A 17071-nucleotide genomic window follows, 5' to 3' on the forward strand; every position below is an offset into this window, starting at 1 on the left:
ACACTGTTGACGTCTGAAAGACGTGAGAGGTGTTGTGCGCTTGGACCACTAGGCATGACACAAATGGTACGCTTGGCCCAGGGTGTGATACAGGGTGCTATTTGGACGTTTGGGAAAAATATTTGGATCTTGGAGATTAGGTGTAGCTTGTGTTTGGCCAAGAGGGGTTTGGGGTTTTAAGTTATTCCTTTTCTCCACAAAAAATGATTATCTTTGTCCCGGAGCCAGTATTCACAGACTATCAGGCTCACTTAGTCGCGTATACTGCGCAGAGGTTCCCCTGGTCGCAGGATAACATGCGCTAGAAGTGGGCTAAAGTATTTTTGACAAAGTCGTTATTTTTTCTCTTTCAGTTTTTTCCTTATTATAGTTTGAACTTGATACAAGGTATATTTGATGTTGTGGATGGTGCTGGAAATTAATGGAACTATATTTTGTCTTAAGTATTGAGCTTTGTTGATGACTCTATGTGCTATATGAAGGCACTGCTATTTCTCACAATCGTTTTTTGATGCCAATGTAAAATTTATTATTTGATGCCAAAGTAAAGTTTGTTATTAGATGCCAAATTTCATGTAGTTTGAAAAACAATAGAACTTTTTTCTAGGTTGCGACCCTTCATATGCATTGGTATTTAATTTTGTGAAATGTAGATCTGTAGACAGCGCTGAGCTCATAGCACAGTAGTTAGAACCAATAACCCCTGTTACTTCTCCGCTTAGAGCAAAACTAAAGAATACCTAAACTAGAGAAGCTATGGTGTATCTGTCCTCTAAAACTACTCAACTTACCATGGAGTCGCCACTATAACAAATGCAAACCAGCTTCCCCACACAGGCTAAAAAACGTAATAAGTTTTGCCTAAAATGGCATGCACACATTAAGGCCCATGCGTTTCCATGGCCAAAGCAGGGAACTTTTGACACTGACCCAATCGAACACACATACTAACCAACTACGCAGAACAAAAGGAGGACAGGAGAGGGGCACTATTAGAATTATAGGCCCAGACCGATAATCCTAATACACAAACAGCAAGCAAGATGTCTGCACCTCCCCCTTCATATGCAGGTATTGAGGTGCTCTCCCCAATGCACGCTCTTCACGCACTGGGATACACAAATCCGTCAGTTGAGGGAGCTGGAGGTCCCTCATCTGAGCAAAGGACTGTTCGGGCCAAGCATAAGGGTCTAACAGGCCAGCAGTCCCAGCCCCGCCCAAGTTCAGTGCAAGGGCTCTCGAAAGTTCGATCCCCCCACCCCCCAGTCCGTTGCCCCCAGTCCATAGAGCCCCGCAGCATGGAGACACGCCCTCCAACAGGTTCAGGCAAAAACACTCGAGTGACAGGCAGATTCATAACGGTTGTGGAGAGTGATACAACCAGCTGGGGTGAGGATAGGGGGCCCAGTCTTTCGGGATCCGATGACAAGGATGGAGGTAAAGGATCTGCTTAGATAGCCAAAGAACCAACAGAAAGGAAATTAGAGGGCAAATTCCAACCAAAAAGAGCAGCGTATAGTTCAGAGCGAAGGAGGCAACCTAGGTGAGATTTAGAGGAAAGGCATGAGCTAAGGAAGGAGAGAGAAAGAGCTTGCACACTGGGAGCACAGCGAGAAAGCAGAGCAGCGTGCCTTCCACCTGAGGAGTGCTAGGCAAACAAATGATGGACGGGATGCTAAATAAATCATACATTCATCCCCAGTCAAGAGATCTGGGTTAAATCCATCGTTCTTTTGCTCACCATGCCACCCCAGTTTAGACCCAGCCATATACAAATCAGTCTTAACCCTGTGCCTCATGGGAACAGTCCAGACCGAACTGCCAAGCCAGGTCCTCCGTGGACCGGAAACAAGCATCCTGGAACCGGTTTCTGGGTGTTACCCTTTATCAGCCAGGCTAGCTTGAATCCAGTGGCACAGTGAGCAAGGGACCCACGTCTGGGCTTACCCATCCCACTTAGGGTGAAAAGTGCTACGTAAACAAAGGTTGTGGAGAGTGATACAACTAGCTGGGGTGAGGATAGGGGGCCCAGTCTTTCGCGATCGATGACAAGGATGGAGCTACAGGATTTGCTCAGATAGCAGAAGAAACAACAGAAAGCAAATTTGAGGGCAAATTCCAACCAAAAACAGCAGCTCATAGTTCAGAGCGAAGGAGGCAACCTAGATGAGATTTAGAGGAAAGGCATGAGCTAAGGAAGGAGAGAGAAAGAGCTTTCCCAGTGGGAGCACAGCGAGAAAGCAGAGCAGCGTGCCTTCCACCTGAGGAGAGATGGGGTAGGTACTGGGCAGTAAATCAGAGGTAAAACTAGATGAGAGGCTTTTAATGGAATACGAGCGTCACCAGATTATCAACGTAGAAGGCCTGACCAGGAAATAAGAGAGCAAGGTAGCCCGTTGCCGACTCAACCAAGATGCAAGAGAACCAAGGTGGCACCTTTGTGTATGTATGAGGGGAGCAGCAACGAAGATGTCCGCTGCTCCTCCTGAAGGCGCGGGCAGATAGACTGACACCAAGAGAGATAGTGGCCAGCGAGGAAGGCAAGGACTTTGCATGGTCATTCTGCCACCAGCTAGCCTGAGGGAAAAGACCAGTACGATATACATTGGCTATAGGAGGGATCCTTCATACCAGAGGACTTGACCATAGTGGAAGACTGCATCCGGCATGGCAGAGGAGATCTCAAGTGGAATTTCCCCAACATGGCTGGTTGCCTAAGAAAATGAAAACGCTATGTTAGGGAGAAACCAGTAGAGTTACCAAAAGCCAAAATGTACCCTTTACTGTAGAAGGGCACGTCAAGAACAATCTGTGAGCTCAGATGGATAAAGAAGGGCTAAGGGCCAAACTGCTGCCATTGCCAGATGGAGCGGGGAAATGGATCTCATGTTTTGAGAAGAACACTACGGGAAGAACAGTGCGGGGAAAAAAGTAGCGATAGGCGGTGTCAAAAGTCTGCTACGTAATTGTATCGGAGAGCAAACTAACAAGGTGTTTACCTGAGCTTGCATTCCAGAAATCACGCTGACAAACACCGAGCATGACGGGACCACATTCAATTTACACAGGCACCAAAAATAGATGGGCCTGAGGGAAATGTCCTGATGCAGGAGAGTTAATGGCAGAGTTTATGAAACCTGGAGAAATCATAACTAATTTTCTGGATTGGATGAGGGAACAATGGAGACAAGAGACATGATAGCCATGGACTGATACAGGCCCACAAGTCGCATTCTTTTGTAATATCCTCAAAAAGAGGCTGACCCGAGATACAAAGTGGATTGGACAGTGTAGAAGAGTTAGACACCAAACTTTGGTGAGAGATACAAGCCCACATATTACACTATCACAAAAAGAAACAAAAGGATAGGGAAAAACAGGAGCAAGCCCAGAGAGACACAGCTAAATTTGTCCAACGCAAACTGAGAAAAGTCCACCCTGAGGGGGCAGCGAGCACGCAAATGGCACCAGTCTTAATGGGAGCTCCGCCGCAGAACCCCAGTGGGTTTCAACCCAGCTACAGAAGCAGAGGCCAGGGAGGTTAGCAACAACCAGACCACTAACTGAGGTCTATAAGCCAGGGCCAGCCCCGATAAAATCTCCATCCACGAAATTAAGTCTACTGTAACCCGAATGCTCTTTACACTCAACAGCAAGGAGGTCAGTCAGCCACCACACCTCAACAACAGGGATCAGGTAGATGGACAAACATGTGGTCACAGCAACAGCAGACAGGGAACCCAGCCCAACACAGACCGGGGCCACAAATGCAGCAGGGAGGGGTAACTGTCCGGGGAGATAATGCCTTCACACAAATTCAGAGCACAAATGTGCAGTAAGTTAAAACCCCTGGAGCATACCAACCATTTCACCCACTCCTCAAAATTCACTGTACCAAAATTCAAAAGATGGACCAGTGAGACAACATTAGAAATGTAAGCCTTTAATTGCATTTGGGAATTAAGGGCTGCTGTATGTGTTTTGTCCATCGAGTATCCTCACTAGGATCCGCCATTGAGAGCCCCTGCAGGAGCCTAAGCCCCACTCTGCTACAAATCCCCCAGGGCCAGGTTGGCTGGTCACACCTCAGGAGGAGGGCAGTTTGATGAGGGCGGTAGGGTGGCTTCCCGACCAGTGCCTAAAAGCAGGCACCCAGGTCTCGGGAACCACAACCAGGTCCCGGCATTCACAAGTCAATTGGGACGGGTTCCATTTATCAGGTCAAAAGGTACCCATTCTCTGGCATATAGCCCGAAACCAAGATTCCTTCATGACGGATAGCCCCAACAGCGCCCCCGAAAAACTAGCAGCCTCCAGCCAAATGGATGCCCCCTTTCAGTTCCAAAATGAAGCTGTCCTTCAATGTCAAAAGCCAGGGTTCCTGTACGCTTGGGATAGTGAAGACCCCATAGCCGCCACAGCAAACGCACAACATCTGACAGGCTTTCAAATGCAATGCATGGCGCCGAGTCATTCGGAAGGGGAGGTTTGCCAGAATAACCAGCTGTCCCAGTCCATCACCATGATTAGGCGAATTCCGGTGAGTTCTTGGACTTCGACTCGTATTCTACATGCAGCAATGTTTTCCTTCGTTTCCCACAATGTTTTCAAAAATCCAAAGTCTGTTCACCGGGTTATGCTCGACTAAATAACAAGAGAATGCCTCCGCTAGGAAGTCCCTAGCAACAGTTGAGTACTGCAGGCACAATACCCTGGAAAAGACATGGGTAAAGGGAGAAGCGATGACTGGAAGAAGGGAGTCCACAAAGTCCATCTCAGCTTCGAGTGAGAGCAGAATGCAGAATGTGCTCACCATGTATCAGGCCTAGCAATCAGCCAACACACAAGGCCTTACATACGTAATCTGAAGAAAGCAGTAAGCCCAACCTCCGAAACCACAAAATGACATGAACAGGTGCACATAGGGGACACAGAACAGCTTTCTGACCCTCTCTGTTTCATGATAAATGAGAGAGCAGATCACGTAAAATCTAGGGAATTGCCCAAAGACCATAAAAGGAAGCTCAAAGCTAGCCCAAAAGAAGTCTCTAGAAAAAGGGCATAGTCAAGACACCTGGTGCCACAAGGGAGGGTCATGCTGCACATCGCAGGCCAGGCACTAGTGGGGTACACACGTGACCTCGGGGCAAGTTGCAACCACCAACAGCACTCAACTGCAACACGCCCCCTCTTTACATATCGTTCAGTGCACATGTACGTCAAAAGACACCACACTCACCAATAGCACCCCCATGTACAAACTAGGAGAGACGTATTGGGGGGCTGGCGGCACCAATAGAACACTAGCTAAAAACTGATACCATCCTAATGTTCACGAGATCACCCAGTAAATATCCTTTACCAGTCTAACACCCAGTCAGGTACGGAGTGGGTGGAGGCCCGACGACTCACAAGAACTTATTGCGTTCTGTAAACAATAACCCACTTTTTGTCCTGAACCATCAAAAAATAGATACCCCTACAGAGGCCACCTTCCGGTACCTCACTAAAATTGTGTGAATGGAGTGTGGAGAACACACTTCTAAAGAAAAGCACAGACACCCTAAAGAAAAGGATTGACGATGGTACATGCAATAATGCACTGTTTTCCGAATTGACAAATTAACCAAGCTGTTATACAACAGGTCTGCAATCGAATCTCGAAGTGCACCACCTTTTCAGTGGCAATATCAACACCCCAACAGTATCTAAATTGTGCGAACTGCGCTGTTAACTTTTTGTCTTGAATTGTTAAACTAAGAAACCCCAATCACCATAGGACTTCAAACATGTTCCCTGGATTCATCCCAGTACTGTTGCACTTCTATGTATTCCTTTGTTTGCTGTTGGTGCTGCTGCATCCATTAATTGCCAAAGAACTGCCTAGTCAAATGGAGTCCAACCAGAAACTATCACAGGGCTTGCCTAGGGATCTCTCCTATATCACTTATAATTACACTAAAATTAACCCTAGCATTCCACATGCACTACACAGCGTTCTCTTACAGAAACACATGTATCAGCAAATGACCACCGTGGGCTCCAAGACATCAGCCAGGTCATGTTACGTCTGTTTGTTGATACTGCATGCAGTAGGCACAGACAAACTTAAATGGCCCAAGAGGTAGCCCCTGAAAAAGCAAAATGCTTTTTCCACCTATACCCATGTAGGATTAAGGCCAAAATACAACCCAACAAGGTACAACCCAACAGAGTAGTAGTGAATCTGAGTAGACATGAGAACAGTTCCACAGCACTATACCTTTTCACCGAGCATAGCGACATTCAAACTGAGCTACATAGAATGCGCAGGAGGAGCACCATACGAGAGGATACTGTTTGGCCCCAAGACTTTCCAGAGAAGAGATTCTTGGAAGTAGCAAAACCAGTGCACAAACACGTCTGCCCCTGATTCCATCATTGCTCTCAGGGTGGCCGCATGTGTATCTGGGGTAGTCTTATTTTACAACAGATGGACCCCAGACATAGAGTTTCAGTGTAAGGCTGTCCATCTCGATGATATGAAAGGAAATGGGTCTCGTAAGGGAAGGTTGAACAACAGCATACATACTCCATGTCAGGAAATCTGGGATATCGAGGTGGGTGGATACATTTGGCTAGAAGGGATGGGGCAACCCCTAAGTGTACGGAAACTTATACTGTATTCCTTGTGTTTAAAGAAGTTAAGGAACAATCCCAGTGGGCACGAATAAAAACTGTGGGACAATCCTGCACATTTCAGATATGCAATGGGGCACCTCCACACTGATGGATACCTATTGGCAGTGTGGCCAGTTTGCCTACACTCAGATGGCATGGCATTTGCTCCCTCGTGACAATACACACCCCAACCCTGGTCATTCCCTGAGAAGTACTGCCAGATTTGTACCAACACTCACTAAGGAAGAAGACGATTCCGTTGTATCAGGCTCATGAAAAATGAACTGCTGATTATTTTGGCTGGGCTCAGTACAAGGACATTCCAGAAGAAATCAGATTGTTCTCTGATGCACAATTATCAGCAGGAGGGTCCATACTCAGCGCAGTGGAAAGTAGAAAAATAAAATGATAATAACAACGTTATCATTTTATTTTTCGTAACTACGAGGCTAGGTTCGGGCGGAGAGGGGTTTGTGTCACAGGGGGGAGAAGTATTTTTTTGCACAGTAAGTGCGCATGACGGTTCGGCCAGCCATCTTGGGCCGGCCGGTCATCTGCACTTAGAATGTTATCTACCCGGCTATAGTGCACAGCCTGGGTGAAGAACATGCACATGCTCTCGGTCCCTGTCTGAGTGCCGAACCTCGGCGCTCAGACCCATCACCACGCTGCTGTCATGCTGGTGACAGTGTCGTGATTGGCTTAGAGGAGCCTGCATGCTTTCTGCTTCCGGGACTCAGAGTCAGGAAGAGAAACTGAGGAGAGAGAGCGGCTCTAAAGAGGTAAGTGTTTTTTTTATATTTTCTTTTTTTTTCAATCCCCCCCGCCACCCCCGTTCCCTACCAGCCACCACTGAACATAACTTTCTTCATTGTGCAAACAAAAGCAAACGCCTGCTGGTTACAAATAACCAGGTAGGAAATGCTCAACATCGTGAAAAGCACTGAGCTTGGCCTTAATTTGATCAAGGAAGAACTGAGAGCCATCCTCCTCATAGTGATGCAACAGCGATATGTGATAGACTTAATGACTACAATAGAGGGAGGTGTGGGTGCCAAGATCATTGCATTCTGCTGCACCTTTATTCCAGGGAATGACATGGACAATGGGACTGACTCTTGCCATCCAAGCACTGCACCATTTACAAATAGGCATGCATGAGGAGGGAGGTGCCCCTGAGCAGGAGTGGTTCTCAAACTGGTTCTCCTTGCTCCCCAATGGCTTTCATGACTGTGCACCACATTGCGGCCTGTTGTCTTCATACTAATGTTTTTGCGTGGTTTAATGCAATTTGTGTTATGGGCCTGGAACTTCATGTGCACAATCCTTGTTATGCCAGGATTTAAAACTATAAGAGCCTTGTTATTGCTAATCGTATGGGTATTCTGTTTATTTATGTTTGTTTACTGCCTATGCTGAACATTTGTTGACTGATGGAAATGAAACCTGGTGGCAGTGGTGGGAACTGGACATGTGTTTGTTTCTGCATAGTACGTGTGTTGGCAGCACATTCAGCAAGATATGTACATATGCAAAGTATCCACATCTTGATTAATGCTCGTGGGTTTACTAAAGGAACGTGCTACAGCGACCTATGACCCTGCTCGCGGGCAGGTCGCTCCCCATGCTGCTGCACGGCTCTGCCTGCATTGTTTTTGCCTAATCTTGTATTTTTCCCCTGTGCCTAGCTTGCTTTCTTGCCCAGACTTGTTTTTATTCCCCTGTGCCTGTACTTGCTTTTTTGCCCAGACTTATTTTTATTCCCCTGTGCCTGTACTTGCTCTCTTGCCCAGACTTGTTTTTATTCCCCTGTGCCTAACTTGCTTTCTTGCCCAGACTTGTTTTTATTCCTCTGTGCCTGTACTTGTTTTCTTGCCTAAACTTGTTTTTCCTTCCTGTGCCCAGTTCTCCCACGGCCCCCGCCCGTTTTTCCCGCCGATGCGTCCCTGCGGCCCCGTCCACCTGCAATCCCATTTGCTGCCCCGCTCCCGCCTCCCAGCTGCTCCTCCCTCCCACATCCCCTCATATGGAAGCCGCTACGCTATGCCATAAGTTGGCAGGGTATGCTCAGACGTGAGTTCTTTGCGAGAATTATCAGGTCCGGGGAAATTGAGTCCAAGAGCCACCGAGGCGGGAATTGAACCCTGGTCCCGGGCCAGACCTCTGCATCAGGGTCTGCCGCTCTAACCATTGAGCCACGCTTCTCCACTGGCTCAATGGTTAGAGTGGTTAGAGCGGTTAGAGCGGCAGACCCTGATGCAGAGGTCTGGCCCGGGACCAGGGTGGAGAAGCATGGCTCAATGGTTAGAGCGGCAGACCCTGATGCAGAGGTCTGGCCCGGGACCAGGGTTCAATTCCCGCCTCGGCGGCTCTTGGACTCAATTTCCTCGGACCTGATAATTCTCGCCTCGGTGCCTAGTCTAATCATGGGTCCCACTCTGTGACTCTGGGCAATAGCTTGGTTAATCTCCACAACGGCCCCAGCAGCGCTTGGATGCCTGGCTTCACCTTGGGGGTGCCCAGGAGTGGACATTTCACAGGAAAGCCAGGATGGGTTCCACAGCAGTATGAATACAGCGCTACAAGACCTTACATTTTACTTTGCCACTGGATTCAAGCAAGCTGGGCTGAAGACGGCTGAAATGCCAGAAACCGGTCCTCGGAAGCTTGTTTCCGGTCTAGTGAAGGCATGGCTTGGCAGTTCGGGCTGGACTGTTTCCATGAGGCACAGGGTCAGACTGATTTGCATATGGCCATGTCTGAACTGGGGTGGCAGAGTGGGATAAAGAACGGTGATGGATTAAACCCAGATCTGTTGACTGGGTGTGAGTGTTTGATTGGTTCAGATGCTCCGTCCATCACCACCCCCTTTTGTGCCACTTTGTTCGCCATAAGTTGGCAGGGTATGCTCAGACGTGAGTCCCTTGCTCACTTTGTCACTGGATTCAAGCAAGCCGGGCTGAAGACGGCTGAAATGCCAGAAACCGGTCCTCTGAAGCTTGTTTCCGGTCCAGGGAAGGCATGGCTTGGCAGTTCGGGCTGGACTGTTCCCATGAGGCACAGGGTCAGACTGATTTGCATATGGCCATGTCTGAACTGGGGTGGCAGAGTGGGCTAAACAACGGTGATGGATTAAACCCAGATCTGTTGACTGGGTGTGAATGTTTGATTGGTTCAGATGCTCCGTCCATCACCACCCCCTTTTGTACCACGCTGGCACACCTAAGGCAAGCCCATCTGTGCCTGGACCGCGCCCAGCGCCAGGACCCCTGGACACCACGAACGCCACGACGCCCGACACCGCTACGATGCCAGAACCCTCCACGCACTCAACACCAGACGATCACACACCTGCTTCCTGGCCGCCCCGAAGCCCACCCACGGAGCTTTCACCTGCCGGAACTGCAGCTTCACAAGCATCCGCCCCATCATGCTGCTGACCAGGAAAGAACCCAACCACCTCAGATGCATCCTTCTCAACACCCGCTCCGCCCGAAAACATGCCGTTGAACTCTGGGACCTACTCGACTCAACCTCCCCAGACGTCGCCTTCCTGACGGAGACCTGGCTGAACCCCGCCTTGGCACCCGACATAGCTATAGCTGTCCCGGAAGGCTACAAGATCACCCGACAAGACCGCACCAACAGAGCGGGAGGAGGAATCACCATCGTCCACAGGAACACTCTCAGAGTCTCGACCAACACCGACGACACCCTCAGCAACGCCTAACACCTGCACTTCCAGATCCACACCGACCCCAACACCACCCTCAGAGGAACCCTCATCTAGAGACCGCCCGGACCCCGACCACAGTTCAGCGACTCCATCGCCAACTTCATCAGCACACATGCCCTCGCCTCCACTGACTGCATCCTCCTCGGGGACCTGAACTTCCACCTCGAGAACAATGACGACACCAACTCCACCACCCTGATCGACAACCTAGCCAACCTCGGACTCAGACAACTCATCACAACACCCACCCACGCTTGACCCCATCTTCTCCGTAAGCCTTCACGTCTCCTTCAACCATACCACCGAACTCCACTGGACCGACCTCCGCTGCATCCAATTCACCTTCAAGAAACCCACCACGCACCACTGCACCCAACAGATGCCTCACCGCTGCAGGAGCAAAGTCACCAAAGACCAGCTAACCACCACCCTCGCCCAGAGCCCATCCACCGACCATACCGACCCCGACACCGCCGCCCGCAACCTCAGACAGTGGATCAATGACTGCGCCAACACCCTCGCCCCCATCAAGAAACCCTCCAAAAATCATACCAACAAGAAAGCCAGCTGGTTCACTGAAGACCTCCGGGCCTCCAAGCAAACCTGACGAAAGCTGGAGAAGTTCTGGCTCCGTGAACCAACACCGGACAGCCACGCCGCCCACAAGAATGCTACCCGCAGACACCATCACCTCATCAGATCCGCCAAAAGGGCCTTCTTCAAAGACCTCCTAGACAACAACGCGCACAACAGCAAAGAGCTCTTCAACATCGTGAAGGAACTCTCCAACCCCAGCTCCAACACCAACGACGTCCCACCCTCGCAAGACCTGTGCGACTCGCTGGCCACCTTCTTCCACCGCAATATCACAGACATCCACGACAGTTTCAACGCCATGACCGCCCCGACAACCACTGAGACCTCCGCCCCCACGACCATCATCCGCACCAACCGCCTGCTCTACTGGACCAACATCAACGACGATGACACCATCAAGATCATGAACACCATCCACTCCGGATCTCCGTCAGATCCATGCCCACACCACATCTTCAACAAAGCCAGCACATCCATCGCACCCCATCTCCTGAAAAGTCATCAACGCCTCCTTCGAGACAGCAACCTTCCAGGAGAGCTGGAAGCACGCCGAGATCAATGCCTTACTCAAGAAACCCAAGGCGGACCCCAAGGACCTCAAGAACTTCCGGCCCATCTCCCTGCTCCCGTTCCCAGCAAAGGTCATTGAGAAGACCGTCAACGAACTACCTCGAGAAGAACAACATCCTGGACCCTTCCCAGTCCAGGTTCCGCAGCAACCACAGCACCGAGACTGCCCTCATCGCCGCCACCGATGACATCAAGTCCCTGCTGGACAACGGAGAAACGGCGGCCCTCATCCTCCTGGACCTGTCAGCCGCCTTCGACACGGTCTGTCACCACACACTACGAACACGCCTCCACAATGCTGGGATCCAAGAGAAGGCCTTGGACTGGACCACTTCCTTCCTCTCCGGCAGAACACAGAGCGTCCGCCTTCCCCCTTCCGCTCCAAAGCCACCGGGATCATCTGCAGCATACCTCAGGGCACATCCCTCAGCCCAACCTTGTTTAACATCTACATGGCACCGCTCGCCCACGTTGCCACGACCTCAACATCCTCTCCTACGCCGATGACACCCAGCTGATACTCTCCCTCACCAAGGACCCCCACACCGCAAAAACCAACCTTCACGAAGGAATGAAGGCTGTTGCTGAATGGATGAGGAACAGCCGACTGAAGCTGAACTCGGACAAGATGGAGGTCCTCATCCTCGGATCCAACCTTTCGGCCTGGGACGACTCCTGTTGGCCGACCTCACTGGGAACCGCTCCAACACCCACTGACCACGCACGCAACCTAGGGGTCATCCTCGACTCCACCCTCTCCATGACTAAACAGGTCAACGCCGTCTCCTCCTCCTGCTTCAACACCCTCCGCATCCTCCGTAGGATCTACAAGTGGATCCCCTCTGAAACGAGAAGAACAGTCACCCAGGCCCTTGTCAGCAGCAGGTTGGACTGTGGAAACACCCTCTACGCAGGAGCCTCGGACAAACTCCTGAGACGGCTCCAACGCATCCAGAACGCCTCTGCACGCCTGATCCTCGACATCCCTCGCCGCAGCCACATCACACCCCACCTGAGAGACCTGCACTGGCTCCCGGTCAACAAGAGGATAACCTTCAAGCTCCTCACCCACGCACATAAGGCACTCCACAACACCGGACCAACGTACCTCAACAGACAACTCAGCTTCTACACCCCCACCCGCCAGCTCCGCTCCGCCGACCTCGCCCTCGCTACAGTCCCCCGCTTCCGAAGAGCGGCCTCAGGCGGCAGATCGTTCGCCCACCTCGCCGCCAAGACCTGGAACACCCTCCCCATCCACCTACGGCAGACCCAAGACCTGCTGACCTTCAGAAAACTCCTCAAGACCTGGCTTTTCGAGCAGTAGCAGCATTCCCCACCCCAGCGCCTTGAGACCCTCACGGGTGAGTAGTGCACTTTACAAATGATATGATTGATTGATTGAAAGGCCAACTGCAATTAGACTGTGCATGTGTCTTGCTCGCTGCAGGGTATTTAACTCTCGCTGCATAGAGGCTCCGTGCCTAGCCTGGTTTGATTTATGGTGCACTCACTTGTCTCCAAGTCTTCGACGCAGCAATCCTCCCTCTTGGGCGGTTTCTTGGATTCCTGGATTCCGGTCTTCCCTTTCATCTTCTCGGCGACTTCAGCTACCGCGGCACCTGTAATAGAAGCTCAGGAGAATTAAAACTGACACGTGGAACCTACCGATTGAGCGCTTGTGAATGGTTGGAAGCAGCTGCTCCACAAAAGGTCAACACAAACCTATTTTTATCCTCAAGGCACATCGGACTTGCTTTCTTGTTTCCTTCGAAGCAATAGACTAAAGAATCATTTTGTTTAACGGACTATATTGCTTGCAATATCAGCGCAAGCAAAATAGGAGAGAATCTGAACTCTACATCGTGTGATAGTATCCGACATTAGATACATGAAAAGAAACGTATTTCTTGCATATGAACATAGAACTTGAAGACCAATTGTATGGTGGGAAACCCTTTTATACATGTCTTTTATTCTCCTTATAATTGTATTTCCAGTTAAAAGACATAGAAGCTTACTGAGAAAAGGTGAATACTAGTAAGTTGCATACCATTAGAACTTGTTAACTCACGTTGAAGCATATCTCTTATCTCTAATGCTTAATACATTTGTTTTGTATTGCAGCATGTTAACTGCAAGAGTACTTCGCAGAGACGTTTGGTAAAGCAATATTCCTTATTGGAGCTGTGAACCCTTTGGTGAGGCCATGCTTCTTTTTGGCTCGTGATCCTCTTTGGTGTTTAAGATCCCACATGATTGTTGGTATGTTTATTGGTAGTAGGAATTTAAGTTTGTACAGCGAAAGTGTTATGTGACCATTAATCCATATCATTTGTTGCAGTGTCAGATAAGAGTATATGTTACTAAACTGTGATTGTCCCTCGACATCTGCTTAATCCCACACCCACATTAGAACACAGATACAGCAGTATCCAGAAGCCAGTGTTCATGGTTCCAGTAAAGGTGGTGCAAAGAAAGCGTTTCCTGATTTCCCGGTATTTCTTTTTTTTCTTATCCCACCCCCCTTCCCTTTGGGACCTTTCAAGGGGGCAGTGTTTAATCCATTGCACACTTGTCAGTTTTTACTGGTATCTGAAAATTATTGTCACACCATCTGAACCACCTGGAGTTCAGGTGAGTGGCTTACGATATAAGACTAAGCCACTAAAGTTAGTTTTTATTTTGGGCGACAAATTCATCATGGACTCTACTCAAGCCTCCCCTGATTTCGCTCAACTGGCTTAAGTAAGTCATGCATTACACTTAGAGATGCAACAGTTAAAATAGGAAAACACCACACTTAGAGAAGAAATATCTAGAAGGAGGGTTGAATTCACACAACAGAGAGATGAAAATCCAAGAGAAATTCACCTGTGCTGAATCCTCCTAAGTTTGGGTCAACAACCTTTACTTCCTCAATTCCACCTACACCACCCTCTGATCAGAAACTACAAGTAACCGTTATAATACCCAGTTCAGTACCTCTGGCTAATCCAGAATGTTTTACAGGGAACAGCAAACACTTCGCCGCATTTATGAGTCAATGTCAATTACATTTTCCTTGTAAACACCAAATTTTTACTACAGATGAGGCTACAGTTGCGTTTATTATTTCTTATTTAGGAGGTGTGGCTGCAAATTGGTCCATTCTCGTAACTGAAAATAATGATCCTCTTTTGTAAACTCATGCAGCATTTAAGAATGCAATGACACAACTCTTTGCACACCATGTTTTTATTAATTCTAGTGAAAATGAGTTGCTTAACTTACGTCACGGTTCCAAAGACTTCCTTACCTACATCACTAATTTAAACAGTCTAATTGCTGAGAGACAATGGCCGGAAGAGAAGCACATTTCTCTGTTCTGAAGGGAACTCGTGGATGACTTGAAGGATTCACCTGCTCATATACTGGACTTACCTGAGGATGACGTAGAATTCATAGACCAGGTGGTCAAACTCGATCACAGATTAGGTGAACGTAATCGTGAGAGAACACGAGGAGATTCTAGGGTGGTGGTAATTAAAAAGGAAAAAGAAAGAAGTAGACAACAAAACATATGTCTCTGAACCTATACAGATTGGAGGTTTTAGAGGATCGTTATCCGTAGAAGAAAAAGACAGACTCCACACAGGGAATGTTTGTTTGTATTACGGCAAACCTGGGCATTTTGCGAGAGAATGTACAATAAAACCCAAAAAGAAAAAGACAAGACAGTGGCCTGCATGGACACAAGTCTTGTAGAATCGGAAAACTAAAGCTCTTGGAGAGAACTGAGTTTGTCCCTTCGAGACTTGGTGATCATAAGATCTCACAATATGTAACCAACATTGTCATTTGAATTCCAAGACACATGACTGTTAGAATGACATTTATTGTCTCTGCACAACACAGACATAGTTTGTCTGTTCTATCTGATTCCGGAGCTACCGGAAATTTTCATGATTTGACACTGGGCAAAAGGTCGGGAATGCCTCATGTGGTTAAACCTGAACCAGAACCAGTAAGAGGAGTAGATGGTTCTGCTCTGTCCTCGGGACTTATTCCCTTTAATACCACACCGTTGACTTTGGTTTGTGGAAATGGCCACACTGGACAAGCGTAAAAATATATTGGGAGGAACCCTTTGTAGAAAAGGGAATGGGTTTGTATGTAAACAAAAATCTAAATTTCCCTTTTCCTTATTTTTATGAGATAAGCATCTCAATAAGATCTTGGGTGAAGGAACTATTCTGGGCGGAGTTTCAATCAGATTAACAAATTTACAAATCATACAGTATCTAAATTACAGTTAATGATCAACAGGATACAATAAGGGCAGAAAAACAAAGAAATAAATTATATATCTTGTTAATTTTTTTCGATTGTGTTAGTAAAAACATCATTTTATTCATAAAAACAATTACATCATAAAACAATTCATAAGAAGAAAAATATAGGTTGACGCGGCGTTTCGGTGTAAGAAATCCTCACCTTCAGGACACTTTTTTCATCATTAAAAACAGTCTGGGTAAAACAGAATTTAAAACACTTGTTACAGAAGCTACTATATTCGCTTTTTGATTCTACTCATTCATTTTTTACTAAAAGGACAAACCCTCAGTCTTTATTTCCACAATCCTATTTGTTTTGTGCATACAATACATTTCTGCAATCTAAACTTGTTATTCTATCTGCCCAACATCATATTCTACCGTCATTACTCACAAAAAAGGGAAAAATAAATACAATTCCATTTTAAAGGAAAAAAGATTATTATTTGTTATAAAGTCTTAGATATTTTTACTTGAACTTATTTTATTAGATCTAGCCATATGCTATTGGCAAGGCTACATTATATCCAGTGTACATACATCATCATACAGTATTTGTTAATCTGAAAACTCATATTGTTCCCCTTGACTTTATATTGCTCTCAAAATTGAAAGCTATATATTCTATTAAAAAAGTATTAATGAAATATAAGGACATACCGATATTGACTTTATATTACTCTCAAAATTGAAAGCTATATATTCTGTTAAAAAAGTATTAATAAAATATAAGGACATACCGATATTGGCTACTCGCTATCAGCTCTATTCAATTGGCTGTGTAGACAGATTTCAGCAGCTTTTCCGAATCTATCCTACCCCTCCATGATTGCTCTATTTTCTTTGTACTTCCGCCAGGGCGCCACACTTTCTTCCATTTTTTAGCACACCCCCTACTTTTGTATACAGTTTCTTTGGCCTTTTGGCACCAGTCAAAATCCCGCTTCCATTCCTGCCACTGCGGGGGTGTCTGCGCCCCCCACCCCCTAGCAAAATGTTGTTTAACCACTCCTACTGCCAGGGTCAACCATATTTCCACATACCTAGACCATTCAGTGTCCCCTTTAATCATCAATAAAAGCCATTTCGTTTCCATCGGAACCGTCTCCCCACCACACTAGACATGGTATCGGTGACCTTCGGCCAGAAGGGGATGATCTGCGGACGCTTCCAAGCCGCTCTAAGAGTGATC

The 17071-nt window shown here is 47.7% G+C and overlaps 1 protein-coding gene across 3 annotated transcripts in view; it reads right to left on the bottom strand.

Annotated features, from left to right (window-relative positions):
- LOC144762234 (uncharacterized) overlaps positions 1-17071 on the bottom strand; it is a 407676-nt gene that overhangs the window by 220950 nt on the left and 169655 nt on the right. For all 3 annotated transcript variants that reach the window (XM_078647378.1, XM_078647376.1, XM_078647377.1), the window contains exon 4: positions 13078-13185. In XM_078647378.1, coding sequence (XP_078503504.1) covers positions 13078-13185 — 108 coding nt within the window. The remainder of the gene's footprint in view (positions 1-13077; positions 13186-17071) is intronic.

Source organism: Lissotriton helveticus, chromosome 6 (genome assembly GCF_964261635.1).
Source record: "Lissotriton helveticus chromosome 6, aLisHel1.1, whole genome shotgun sequence".
Lineage (NCBI taxonomy): Eukaryota > Metazoa > Chordata > Amphibia > Caudata > Salamandridae > Lissotriton > Lissotriton helveticus.